This window comes from Drosophila virilis, chromosome 3 (genome assembly GCF_030788295.1).
Source record: "Drosophila virilis strain 15010-1051.87 chromosome 3, Dvir_AGI_RSII-ME, whole genome shotgun sequence".
In the NCBI taxonomy this organism is placed as follows: Eukaryota; Metazoa; Arthropoda; class Insecta; order Diptera; family Drosophilidae; genus Drosophila; species Drosophila virilis.
In genome coordinates, this window is record NC_091545.1 from 16,372,498 (window position 1) to 16,386,555 (window position 14,058).

Genomic DNA, 14,058 nt, shown 5'->3' on the forward strand with positions numbered 1-14,058 from the left:
AATCAAACCCATTTTAATTTTTGTACATTTCGTTTTATTTAACAAATTACTTTTGGGGAAAAATTCGTTTCTCTTTCTGTGAACAAATATAAAAACATGTTCGGTAGGGGCATTAACTTATCAGCTAAATAACTTAAATACAGAACTAGCTTAGGATTGTACAATTGCATAAAAATCTATGACAATATTAATATTATGATACAAATTGCATTTACATAACGGCAACAAGAATTGTGACAAATATATATATAAATATATGCGAACATTATAAATCTATATACATATATATTTACAAATATCACAACAATATGGGGGCATTATGTACAGAAATGAAAGGCAGCAAAGTTCACGAAAAAAACAAAAAAAAATAATCAAAATCATAAATGAGTCTCTAAAATAAAAATCGAATACGAATACAAAATATCAAAAGAAAATAATATTAAAAGTCTGCATTAAGCGGCCTTTAGGAAGTCGTGTGTGTCTAAATTTCTGGCGCATAAAAATAACAAATCCCTCGTCGAACGCAACAACTCGCGAGTTTTCTACGTGGAACAGGAGCTGCCCATTCGTCCAAGGAGAATCATTTAATTTTTATGCGCAATCTATTCATCTCTCTCACAAACACATGCAAGCTAAACTCAGGGTATAAATGGAGCTACTAGCAAGATAAGTGGGTTGGTGCTACGGGGCGAAAATCGTTCTCAGCTAACTTTAAATTTCTTAAGCTGGCTTCACACATGCCACTCAACTGAACAAAATGTCTATTTACAACTTAAAAGGAGCCTGAATGACGGATTTCGAAGGATAATTTATAATCAAAAATAAAGTAATTTAACGAAAGGTGAAATTATTTTTGCAATTGCAAGTGGTAAACCAACTGCTGAAGAAACTGTTTGCAAAAGAAAATTCAAATCTGAATCTCTGAATCTATTGGCTCAGTTATTAGTCGGGTGTGAGGTCAGCTTAAATCTACAAGGCAACTTATAATACTTATTTGAGTCTCCGACTGCCGACTTAGAGTTTTTCAGAGTACCCATAGGGGGGCGGCTGCAAGGCCTTGATGCCGTTTTCAACCTTCCAGTCCGGCTCGAAGGCGCGATTCTCATGCTGTTCCAAATTATCCGGATTCTGCATGGCATTGGCGGCCACCTCGGCATGATTGCGATTACGTGTGATCTGTGTGGACTTGCGAATGCCGTACGCAAAATAAATGCAATAACCGATGGCAATCCAGATAAGGAAACGTATCCAGGTGTACAAATCCAGCTGGAACATCAGGTACAAGTTGACAAAAACGCTCAGGCAGGGCACAAACGGCACCAGTGGCACCTTAAAGGTCAACTCTATGGTGGACACCGGCTGCAGTCCAATCACAACGCATATACAGATGAGTATCAGGCCGACAACACTGAGGGAGACAATGCCGCCGGTTGCCTGCAGTTCGAATACCTTCATGAAGATGCACCAAATGATGGAGAATATGGCAAATACCACAATGCCCACTTTGGTTATGGCCGAGGTCATTGTGTTTGGCTCCTTGAAAGAGTTGCAGAACAGCTGGCGGCAGACATTCGGAGCACGCACCGAGACCACTTTGGTCATCTGCTCATCCTGATAGCGCAGCACCAGCACACAAATGGCCACAATCGTATAGGCGAGCAGTGTGCCAATGGACATCATGTCCACCAATTGATCCAAGTTGAATAACATGGCCATAATCGCCGCAAATATGCCCGATACTATTGTGGCCAGCAGCGGCGTCTTTGTATATGGATGAACATTGGCCAGACGCTTGAACAGAATGCCGTCGTTGCCCATGGCATAGAGTATACGTGGCAGCGGGAACATGGCGCCCAACAGGCTGGTGCATAGCGCAAACACAGCTCCGATCGTCACAATCCATTTGATCGTATACCACTCGACCGAATCGAATGCTTTCGGGAATGGCGCATCCGGATCCTGCAGATAATACGGCAGCATCATTGTCAGCACTGTGGACACACCAAAATAGGCCAGAAAGATTATGATCAGCGATACCACAATGGCCAATGGTATATTCCTCTTGGGATTGATGGCCTCCTCGCCGGTGGTGGCAATGCAATCGAAGCCCACAAAGCCGTAGAAGCATTTGGCGGCACCGGCCATCACGCCAGCAATGCCGTAGGGCATGAAGCCGCCAGTGCCAGCCCAATCGGGCACCTCGCTGGCTGGAATGCGCCAGTTGTCCGGATTGGCTGTGAATGAGACGGTATTCTAGACTAATTCTGTAACAACTGAAGGAAAATCAATGTGCTACTCACCGTTCATGCCACCAGCAACCAGCACAATGCCAATGGTCACCAGATTAACGGTGGTAAATATGTTGTTCAAGAAACTGGACTCCTTGGCGCCGAAGGCCAGCAGGGCGGCCAGCAGCAGGACCATGCCGAAGGACAAGAAGTCCGGATAGTCGCCCAGAAAGCTCACCTTGATGGGCATTGTCGCGTTTAGCGCCTTGGACATGTTGTTATCGATCAACGAGTCAAAGTAACCACTCAGGCCACGTGCCACCGAAGCTGTGCCAATCACATACTCCAGTATCAGGTTCCAGCCAATGGTGAAGGCTACAAACTCGCCAATGGTCACATAACTGTACACATAGGCGCTGCCCGCCTTGGGCACACGTGCCGCAAACTCTGCATAGCAAATGCCCGCAAATGCCGAGGCGACGGCAGCTATCAGAAAGGATATGGTCACCGCTGGACCTGCTATATTGTAGGCCACCTGGCCGGCCAGCACATAGACGCCCAGCCCCAATGTGCTGCCCACTCCGAGCGCTGTCAGATCAAAGAGATTGAGCACACGGGCCAACTTTGATTCACTCTCATGCACATCTTCCGTTTTACGGCGGGTGAGGGCTTTCCACAAGTTAAACATGACTGCAAATTAAAAGTGGTTATATTTTATCACTCAGTTTCTACTTTTTTTTATTTTAAAATAATTGTTATATTTACTCAATTTTGTTATATTTCGTATAATAATGCTTATATTGATTGAGTTCTAGTCTTGCTATAGTTTATTATGCAATTTTTACTTTCAATTTTATTAATGTAACACATTTTAACTCATCTTTCAATTTATTGAAACATATTTTGAAAATAAATATCGAGTAAATCGTTATTTTAAATATGCCCTTCTATGCGATTCTCACAAATTTAAAATCATGCTAAATTAATTTGCCATTTAATTATAAATCTAACACAATCTCTACTTCTTGTATTATTTCAGGGATGTGTTTTTTAGAAAAGACTGTCTCTCTGTATATTTTTGGTAAGTGTATATTTATATTTTCACATATTAATTATATATTACTCTAAAATGTGTGTGCAATACAACTTGTTAACAGGCTTTGTTATTCCCAAATCTTTTCATGTTGGAAAAGTACAATATAATTTCTTCATTCAAGAAGCATGTGAATCATGTGGAATATTTTCATGTGTGCACATAGTGCCGCATTACTTGATATGCTTTATAAAGATATGAGGCGAACTGATCGCTTAGACATTGTCCAGGTCATGTTTATCTTATCTTATCCCCCAGAGCCCTCAATATCTGTCGATAAGCTACAGGCGGCAATTGTGACGCTCGAGCTCAAGCTTTTCCATTTTGCAACAAGTTGTTTTAATAGGCCAACTGAATGCGATTTGTCATACCAAAACACGGCTGAAACAACACACAATAACAACATTTAATAAGACAGACACAACAAGGCATTAAATGCGATTAAGTTGTGTTTTATAGATCCACCCAAATCAAGTCTATCAGAACATTCAAGTAATTCTTACATATATATTTTGCTTTGCAATTGAAATTTGTGATTAGTAATCTGTTTGATTTACAAAAGCGAATGGTTTTTTTGCTGGTTATTCGATAGACATTAGAACAGCAATTAGAACAGCAATTTACTAAAGTCATTAGCACTCTGATATATACAGATATACATATATGTATGTTCGTATGTATATATTTAAACATATTTAAGGTGAAGTGAGCGCAATTTGAAAATTAAAACAGGTGATAAAATAGAAGCGGTAACTTTAAAAGATGTCGTATCAAAATATTAACATTTCTTTTAATAAACAAGGGATATATCTGTTTGTTATATAGAATATATTCGTTATATTTCTTTCTGATTAACTTCTACCACAATCTGCAGAGCCTTAATATTGGTTCTTAAACATCATATAATTGATGGCATTATCATGCGCCCTCTATTCTTCAATAGAATATAAATTATCAGCAGACTACACTTGAGTAACATATGTATTTACTATCCGGACTAATAAATTGATATCAAATTTGGCAATATCTAGCCAATATTATATTGGGTCGACTGCGGCTACGACATGAACGATACTTCAGACATTTTAATAGCGCATAATAATCCAATGTCAATAATTCCAGGAACTTGGTAAAGCACGCGCCCGACCACGCCTATCTAATCTTTATTTTATTTTCTATTCAATTTTTTTTTTTGTGCGAATCGGTAATCCATAACATTTGGTTTTAACACTTGAATTTGATGTAATTACAAGTGAATTTTGGATTTATTTATGGAATCGAACGCTGCTATAAAACTGTCGAAAAGTCAAAGTCAATATCGTGTACAATTCATTTTTCGTTCATTTTTATTGCCGTTAATCTGACTTTTGTTCATGGACACAATTGATAAGTAACCAATAACAAAACGTATTCAATTTGGAACCCATGTTGACTAGAGTCCAAACATGGCAGACCTGTTTCCGCATCTAATATTGGATGATGTATCTGATTAATGAGCACATCTACCATTCATTTTCCCACGTAACTCAGTGCGAAGGTCACTTATTTTGTGGGTCAAATTTGAATCGCCTTATAGACTCTTGCTGGGCATACAAATTAGGACAGATCGAGTCGCTATAGCAGTGCCTTATTGAATTCGTTTAATTAATGCTAAGCACGTGCCATACAAGGGTAAGACCATAACTGTCGCTATGCTCGACTGTATATATATATAAGTATATATGTTTATATACATATACTCAGGTATAATCGGCTGCTTGAGGAAGTAAGTTAACTTCAAATTATAATTGGCATTGCAGAGCGCATCGAATTTAAAGAATATCTTGTGGAAATTGTAAGCCTTTTAGTCTCGTATGATTTACTGTGGTTATACACTTAATTAGCCAGCGAGTATTTATGATTCGCCTTGAAAAACTCAAGTATTATCTAGTAAAAACAAAATATATGAAAGTCGTATGCATTCAAAAGTACTTTCACTTCAACTCTAATCGAACCGAGATAATGTTTTGTACTTGATTTCAAGTGCGTTGATAACACCTCAAATGGAAACACGGTTAAAGTTCGTATTAGACTATTGCACATGATCTCATAAGCGTCGAGTCTAAATCGACATTGGCTAGATCCATGAATCCCGATCCATTGGGTCAAGAACTAAAAGAAACTAGTTTTTTAGTAATAAATTTATATAGTTGTTTGTGGGTTGGATTTGAGCATGTGGCTCTTGCGTGTTCAGTTATTTCGAGTTTATTTTTCCTGTTCCTATAATATATATATTTTTATCATTATATATTATAATTTTTTTTTAAAGTGTTCTTGTGATAAAAGCTCGCGTTTAACTTTAGCAACCTTTGCGGTTTGTAAATTGCACAATTTTATCAGAGGCTGTAAACTTTTATAGATAATTTTTTTTTAATTATTGTATATTCTTTAATGAGTTTGTACGCGAGATACTTTTGCATTCTATTTGTTTAAACATTAACGTCGAGCTCTTCAATTCACTGAAAATTCTATTAATTTTCCAATATTTACTAGCACACACACACACACACTTATTAACTAGTCCTTTTGAATATTGCACTTAAGATTTAAGTATTTTGTTACGTTTTGTTTAGCATTTTTAAATATACACATACTTGTTTAGGCTTTTGCCTTTTTTACTTTTAGGCCCAACAAAATATCACTTTAAGCACAAATTGACATCAACTGACGGCTCTACTTAAAGTTGGTAGCGCTTTATTTCGATCCAAACAAAACTTCAGACTCAACCAAATATTAACGACCGCGCGCGACGCGCTCCAAAGTCATTCTGATCGTGCGGCGTTGGCGTTGGAACGCTTAAAGCCTTGCCCTGGCTGCCGGCCACTAATAATAATGACAACAACAACAACAACAACAGCAACAATTATTTGTTAACAACTTTTTCTTAACGAAAGCGAACCGACGACAACGACGGCAACGACGGCGACGACGACAACTGAATGCTGCAGTATTTTCCATCCAGCTCTGGATTTCCGGTTAAAACCGATTTGTAGCGAATTTGGCCAAGATTAGTTGCTCGTTTGGTCTTGTATCAATTTTTTGAACCCTTTCAGCTGAAGATAAGTTAACCGAACGACCTTTGACGTCACAGGTGATTAGCTTTACAGGGTATATTGAGCATATGTGGTAGGGATGGGGCGTATTAGTTCGTTAACGTGTATTTTGGCGAACTCAAGAACTTATAAGCTCGGCATAAGTTTTTAGAATATCACGTTTTGTTTTCTTAAAGATGATGTCGAATAATACAGATTGCGGCCTGAATTATACGATTACAGCATGTAGACCATGTAAACCTAGGGTATCTCACAGATGGGCTTGTTAAGTGTTTATTCTATCTTTAATCATATAAGCCTTGGGTATCTCACAACTAGATTCCTTATAAGTTTATGCTATCTTATATCGTCTTAGGGTATCTCAGAGTTGGGCTGGTTATGTGTTTATGCTATCTGTGATCATATATGCCTTGGGTATCTCACATTCGGGCTGGTTATGTGTTTATGGCATTCGCTGTCGTATGGCGCTCGTGCCATTGATTAGTCGCACGACTCTGGGTCGCATATCGGAAAAACGTTGACAGCTTGTTAAACACATTTACTGGCCACTTGTCCGCTTGTAAGCGAGCTTATGGCTCTTTCTTTATGATAAGCGCCGAAAACATTCAGACACGTCCGTCCCCCAGCACGAGCCTAACTAATCCCAAACCCTTGACTCTACAAATCACGAACAAACAACAACAACAACAATATATGTAATTCGTAAAAATGTGGAGCGCAACACACGTTGAAACGTAAATTCATAGAATGCGTCCAGGTTGTAATGATGACGACTAAAACTAGAGCAAAGTTATAAGCGCCTAGGAATTAACCTTGGCACAGTTACGCTTTGGATCGACAGAGTGGGTGGTGGTAGATCATGCATATTGATTTTAGAAACAGCTGGAAAAATACTTGTTGACAAACTGTTTAATAACGGTTCAGCTGAACGAGCTATGAAAAGTGTTTGTTTATAGATTATTTAAATTACTGCTGAAAAAACTAGAAAAGTCTATAATTGAATATTTAATGAAGTTCTTCGCATTTTTATTTACATTATTTAACAACAATAAAATATAAGAAACTTTTCAAATATGCAATAGGAGATAATTGACTTTAGAAAACTTTTGAAATTTAGCTGGAAAAACGATTAAATTCTGCTAAAAACTCTAAAACTCTACGCCTGAATATTAATTCAAGTTCATCAATAATTTGAAATACCTTTGGAAAAGATGAAGAGCTGAAAAAGTGCAACGAATATCAACAGTGGGTAGATTGGTGGATCGATCGCATAACAAACACCATGAAGTCGCTTTTTGCATAGTTCGACGCATTTGCATGCTGAATAACAAGATTTCCAACAAGCCCAGTAATTTTCCATTACCCACAAGACTCTATGGCGAAATTGCCGGCCAAAAAGAAAAACAACAACAACAACCAGTCAACATCAAAATCAACTTGACCAACAGATGGCTCAAAATAGACTCCAAAGTTCAGAGCCAGGCCTCGAGCAAGATCAATGACTTGACGCATTTTTCTATTTCTGTGTATGTTCAAAAAACTTCTCGAATGTGGAATACAGCCAAAAACATACAAAAAAAAAAAACCAAGCTAGAAACACAAATGAACTGCTAGACAAACTTGTAAAACAAATCACGCCGCAAATAAGTAGATTTCCAAAGCGAGTTTCTTGGCCCATAGATAAATCGACATGCAACGGGCCCAGTTTGCGATTAATGACATCAAATGAAATCGAGAAGCCCACCGACTAAACTAGCCCAACTCAAGCCAACCACATTTATAGCGCAATCAGTATTTAAAATTTTTATTAGAGCTCTCCATTACGGATTCAATTCACAGTTCGATGAGATCTTTTGACGTCACCAACGCACACAGGTGAGACATTAAGTAAGCCAGGGACGTCACAGACACAATTTACCTTCCCTATTAGGCATATCGAATTTGTCTGCTAATTGAATTGGGCCCAATTAATTTTGATCAATTATTTGCAAATATTTACACTTTTTATTGTCAACTTTTTATAACTGACAATATTTTGCTTTGACTTTCCGCAAATATTTTGACACCTTTACAAGGTGTCTGCGGCTCTCTATTGTCATTTTGTATAACTCTCACATACCTTAGATACATTTATCTGCAGTATCATTCACTGAATATATATATATGACAGCTCTTGATATCATATCTATAATATACATTTAATTTATGGATCGTAATTGCATATTTTTCTGTAGCTCGATTTATATTTACCTAACGTATTTATTTATACACTGCAACCATAAAATGAATAAAAGTGAAACACTTGTTGGTTTTATGATTTCCAATGAAATCCTCTAATTTACGTTGTCTATATGTTAATGATCTCTTTACTGATTCGATACACACTTAACTGTTAAAACTTCGATGCTTAACTATATCATTTTATAATACGCTCAATGGGAACGTCAAAAATGTATAATTATTTAATAAATTAATCAGCCAGCACACCCTTAATAATTCTGAAGCCCAGTAGTAAATTAAATAAAATTATTATTCGCATACAATATAGAAATACTTAAAAATAAAAGTTTTTTTAATGATTTTCAAATCGAAATCGTAACTAAATTAAGTAACTTATATTTTAATGCGATCATGTTTTCTTTACTTGAACTGTGCACTGCTTTTTTCTCTTTCTAAATTTCTACTATAGTACTTATAAAAAGATCGTAGCTGAAACAAGTTAGTTAATTTATAATAGCCCAATTTAGAAATGTTTTCGTACCATAAGAATTCTTCTGCTATAAATGCATAAATTATATGACTTCCTCTATGCATAATATGTGCCTCATCCGGCCAGACATCTTGAGTATGAACAATACTCAAAACTTCAAAGTGGAGGGTAACACGCGTTGGGCAAGTGCCTTTCCAGGTATGGACATATCATAGTATAGTATTCTATACTATACGATAATAATAATTGCATTCTACAGTTCAATATATTATAGAATATATATACCATTTCTCTTTAGTATACCAATAGAGCAGCTGGCTGCCCCTTACAATCTGGCAAAACTCTTATCCTCCCGTATAAAAGTACACATAGACCAGTAAAAACATCTCTTATAAGAAGACATAGATCGATCTCTTATATGTTTTACTTAGCTCTTTTACATTGCCGATCATCTGAAAGTTTTGCGAATCTTCTACGTCCACGATTTTGAGATTAGATGTCTTAAAAACGAAATAATACAAAAAATTGTATTTTTCTAACGTAAGAATTCGAACCTCTCTATATGGGTTAAAACTCAATCTTCAAGTTATATAGTTTGAAAATCATTAGTTATTTTATAATCCCCCCTAATAAATAGCTATCATAAACATTTCCAATTTAGAAAGTTTTTTTTTTTTGTTTTATTTTTTTAGTACCATAAGAATTCTTTAGCGATAAATGTATAAATTATATGGCTTGCCAAATGCGTAATTGGTGCTTCATCTGGCCAGACATCTTGAGTATAAAACGACAGTCAGAACCCCAGAGTCTAGGGAAACACGCGTTTGGCAAGTGCAAAGTCGGCCTCTGGGCCATAAAAGTTGATTCCCTTTATAGCCATTGCAATTAAAGTAGGCACCATTCATCTATGAAGCATTTGCCAGACTTTCAGATAAGAGATAATTGCACATTATGACGATTTCAACTGAGGCGAACATAATTTCCATGTTGTGTCGACGACTTGATAACAGATTCGTTTAGCAGTTGGTCTGTTTTATTTTCGGGTTTTTTCGTTCATTATCTTGAAGTCAACCCGTGCCCTGGAATTATCTGGGCATGTGTATGTCTGTGTTTATAATTGGAAGTTAAGACATTTGCAAAGGTCTTGTTTAGATAAAGACTGAAGTACTTTCTTTCCCTAGCAGTGTCACAATATATTTTTGAGAGGGGCGCTTCAGTTACTAAGTACTGTTTACTGTACAACATTTTAATCAATCGAATTACTAGAATACATTTGCCAGTTGTCGGGTACTTGTGTATATTATACCCTATCCCCATTTGTCTACGCCACTGCGGCATATATAATTTATGATCTGCTCTATGTACGCGTTTTCTGGCAAATATTTACAGACTTTAAGGCACGAGCGACTCGTGATGTGAGTTCACAATCGCTAACTTGCATAGCATATAGTTCAGGTGATTACAGTTATTGCGGGGGGTTTTATTTTGAGCCATTAATAATGCTATTTAAGGTTGCATTACGATAAGAATACAAAAAGGTGACACACAAACAAGGCACATTTAAATATATAGATCATTCTATCCCATTGTTATACTTAGTATACTAAGCTCATCCAGTGCAGGTTACGGAATCATTTTTTCAAAATTTTCTACTACGGCTAGAGGAGATTTTCAAGCTCAGGAGCTCTCATTGGATATATATCAGACTAGTACTGATTAACGAAGGAATTCAGGAATCGACTTCCATGCTAATAGTTGGACATGCTAGTATTATCTTAGCTGATTATACATGCAGTAAAATATATTATTGTATATATTATCCTCTATAGTATATACTCTTTTATCCTATCTTCTAACCTTTATACTAAAGCATTCAGTAACAGCCTTTAAAGTGTGGGTGCCCATATTAATATACACTTTATTCCTCTCTTATAAAAGAGAACAGAGTATATTATACTAGTATTATCTATTTTAGCTATAGAAAGAGAAGAGAAGAAAGTTCAAGTAAAAAAGTTACCCGACCTAGAAGTTTTTGTAGGTCCTATTGTTCCTATTGATACTTAGCTGTTATGTAGATCTCTTATACATTTAACTTAGCATATCATAAATTTAAGTTACTTTTTGATATAGCTTATATTTCACTCTTATAAAGAGTATATAGGAGTGTGTGGTATTATTATTGTAACTCTGCTAAGCTAACCTCCTTCAATACGTACTACATACAAATAAAAAGCCCTTTTCAAGTTTGGAATGCAACTTTGCTATCTCTAGACCTATTATCTGCGCAGTCAGCCTGTTATTGCAAATTGTACAGCAAAGTCTTGTGAAATTCGAGCTCCACAATGTAATTTACCAAAGTAGCCGAGTAGAGGCACTGAACTCGCCCTCTGCTATAAATAATGCAATAAAAAAAATATATACTTTTTTTAGGTAATTTTTTTGAAAAGTTTGAGTTTTTAGTTGAAGGGTCGAGTAACAAATATTGTTTATAATTTGCCATTAAAAACGACGAAATTGAAATGAACGGCCGCCTGTTAGATGGAAGATTTGTTGTTCATCTATGGAGAAAAACATGGGAGTTGCGGTCTGTTCGGGTATTTACAACAATGGCTTGTATTTTAATGCGGCTTGTTGAGTGCTCAGCCTTGCTTGAAAATTGTTTGTGACTTTGAAGCACCGTATGCGGTGTTTATTTTTTTAATTCAGAACGGTTTGGAAGGGTTGGGAGTTGACGGAGTTGACGGCGCCTATGAATGGGTGAACCGTTCTTGACGTTTGCATGCCGGCTGCGAAAAAGTCAAAGGCAGTTAGTTGCAAGGGTTATTCAAGCGAGCTAATTACAAGAAAATGTACGTGAGCTGGAAAGAAAAAAATAGCTACCTACCAACCAAGCAAAACAAGTCCAGTAACTCTTCGAAGAGTGTATAAGAAGCTAAACCATATTAGGGTCTTACGCCTGTGCTACTGATATTTTTCATTTTCCTTCACGATCTCTACTGCTTGTTGTATAAATTGTTCATTCTTCGGTATTCATACTTTATTTCTGTGCTTAATTATTTATGGATTTATATATAAATAGTAACTGAATACTTAACAGCTCATTTGCACAGAGAGTTCCCATAACGTCCATCTATAGTTTAACTTGTTTATCTGCATTTACATTGTAAGACAGACAATTCGGTAAGACTTTTTACTGCCCTTTGATAGTTAAGAACTGTCACGTGTCTTGCACTTGATAAGAATTGCCATTATATTGTTTCCCAGGGCTAAAATTTGATAGGACTTCTTTTTATGAACAAACGTCAAATTAAACTATGTATATTATATTATATTTCAGCTAATCGATCGGTTTGTTTTTTTTTTTTTTTCAATTTTCAAGAAGTGTGCTTTAGATAATCATCAAAAGTAACAAATGAAAATCATATTTAATCATGTGCCGATAATTTAATAGATTATTTTTAATCAGTGATGTTGAGTATTTTGAACCTGCAAAGAACTTGTTGCCAGGGGGCCATTCAATAAAAAATTCCTTGTAATACAATCGGTCATAAGTGTGGCCAGAAATGAAATGGCAAAACCTAGAGACCTTGGATCATAAATTACATTCAATAGAGTATAGAACTTAAGTGGTATTTAGAATTATGGTCGCTTAAATTATTCATTCATCATTGCAAGTGTTTTTTGCTTCCATTTCAATTTAACGCCACATCATTTTGCGAGACTTGAAGAGCCCCGCTTTTGGTAAGCAAATGGAGAGAAAAACTCTCAGCTCAAATTGACAAATGAGTCGAGATTGGCATTGACATAGACAAAGATCTCAAAGGTAACTCCGGCAAGAAAAATAATATGCCATGCTGCCAAATGTAGAATAGAGAACAACAAACAAACATTTTGCCCAAAAAAAAAAAGACCGAAAGAAATGATGTCATTTATGTTCTAAAATCTTGCTTAGTTTATATGAAAATAAAGATAAAGTACAGAGCGAGAGCGAAAGAAAGTGCTTGCCAAGCAAAACGAGAAGGGAAAAATCTCTAAAAAGATCGGTAAGCGTTGAAAAACAAAAGGATGAAGAAAAAGTACATTGTTTATAAAAAAAAAAAAAAACAGGCGCTCACATAAAAATCAAATTTTGCCATTAAATTGAAAAATTAGACACTCAGATATTTTCAAGCTTATTTTAGCTTTGCAATTTACCTATTTTCGTTGCTCGCTTCCTTTTGTTTTATTGGCAAATAATGTTTGTAAGCTTCAGTTTATTTATTTTTTTTTTATTTCTGCACGTAAATCACAACATTCAACGAAATGCACTCGACAATAACTTTGCTTGAAATATATTCACAAATTGTTATGCACTTTTATTTTATACTTTAAAGAACAACACCAAAGTCAAGACTTGTGAAGTGACAAACTGGAAATTTGTATATATATCTATATAAAAATATAAAAACAAAAAAAAATAAATAAAACAGAAACAAGTGCGGCGCTTGTTTACTCAATTTATTCAACATACACGTTTTTTTTATAATTTTTGCATACTCGCACTTTTTACAGCGTTTCTTCTGCGATTGTCTCGTTAAAAGCAACACACAGACAAAGTAGAAGAGAAATTAAATTAAATATAATTCGTATTCGTTAAAAATGCGTAAGAAAGCGAATAATGTTAATGAGGCGGATGAAAATGCAAAGACAAACATAACGATAAATTGACGAAAAAAGAAACAAGAACAAGCACAAAGCAGAATACATTAACAACTATTCGTTTTATCGTAGATCGCTACGATACCCTGTAATCGGTGCGGCAAAGGTATATTAGTTCCTTGCAAATTTATTTTAAACAACTAACCTATAAAACAAAATGAGAAAAAAAACAGAAAAAAGGAACAAGAATAAATCAGAAAATTATAACAACTATTCGTTTTACCGTAGATCGCTACG

General features: G+C 35.9%; 1 protein-coding gene and 1 long non-coding RNA gene across 4 annotated transcripts in view; one reads left to right on the plus strand and one right to left on the minus strand.

The window, feature by feature from the left end:
- LOC116650694 (uncharacterized) overlaps positions 1 to 3,309 on the plus strand; it is a 147,143-nt gene extending 143,834 nt beyond the window's left edge. For both annotated transcript variants that reach the window (XR_004303741.2, XR_004303740.2), the window contains one exon: positions 3,268 to 3,309. This is a non-coding gene — a long non-coding RNA (uncharacterized lncRNA). The remainder of the gene's footprint in view (positions 1 to 3,267) is intronic.
- Positions 19 to 13,546, minus strand: LOC6623061 (cationic amino acid transporter slimfast). 2 transcript variants are annotated; one of them, XM_015175136.3, is made up of 3 exons: positions 13,318 to 13,546; positions 2,301 to 2,918; positions 19 to 2,234 (listed from the first exon to the last, which is right to left on the minus strand). In XM_015175136.3, exons 2-3 carry the CDS (start codon positions 2,914 to 2,916, stop codon positions 1,015 to 1,017), a joined length of 1,836 nt encoding a protein of 611 aa, XP_015030622.1. In that variant the 5' UTR covers positions 2,917 to 2,918; positions 13,318 to 13,546; the 3' UTR covers positions 19 to 1,014. The 2 variants fall into 2 exon arrangements, with proteins under 2 accessions (XP_015030622.1, XP_002047662.1); XM_002047626.4 differs by lacking the exon at positions 13,318 to 13,546 and adding an exon at positions 5,955 to 6,116.
- Positions 13,547 to 14,058: the final 512 nt, after the last annotated feature.

Bases quoted from the DNA above. Each gene is read 5' to 3' on its own strand.
- LOC6623061 (XM_015175136.3), bottom strand. From the start codon at position 2,916: ATGTTTAACTTGTGGAAAGCCCTCACCCGCCGTAAAACGGAAGATGTG. The intron at 2,235-2,300 runs GTGAGTAGCACA...TCTCATTCACAG, and splicing joins GGTTGCTGGTGGCATGAACG to CCAATCCGGACAACTGGCGC.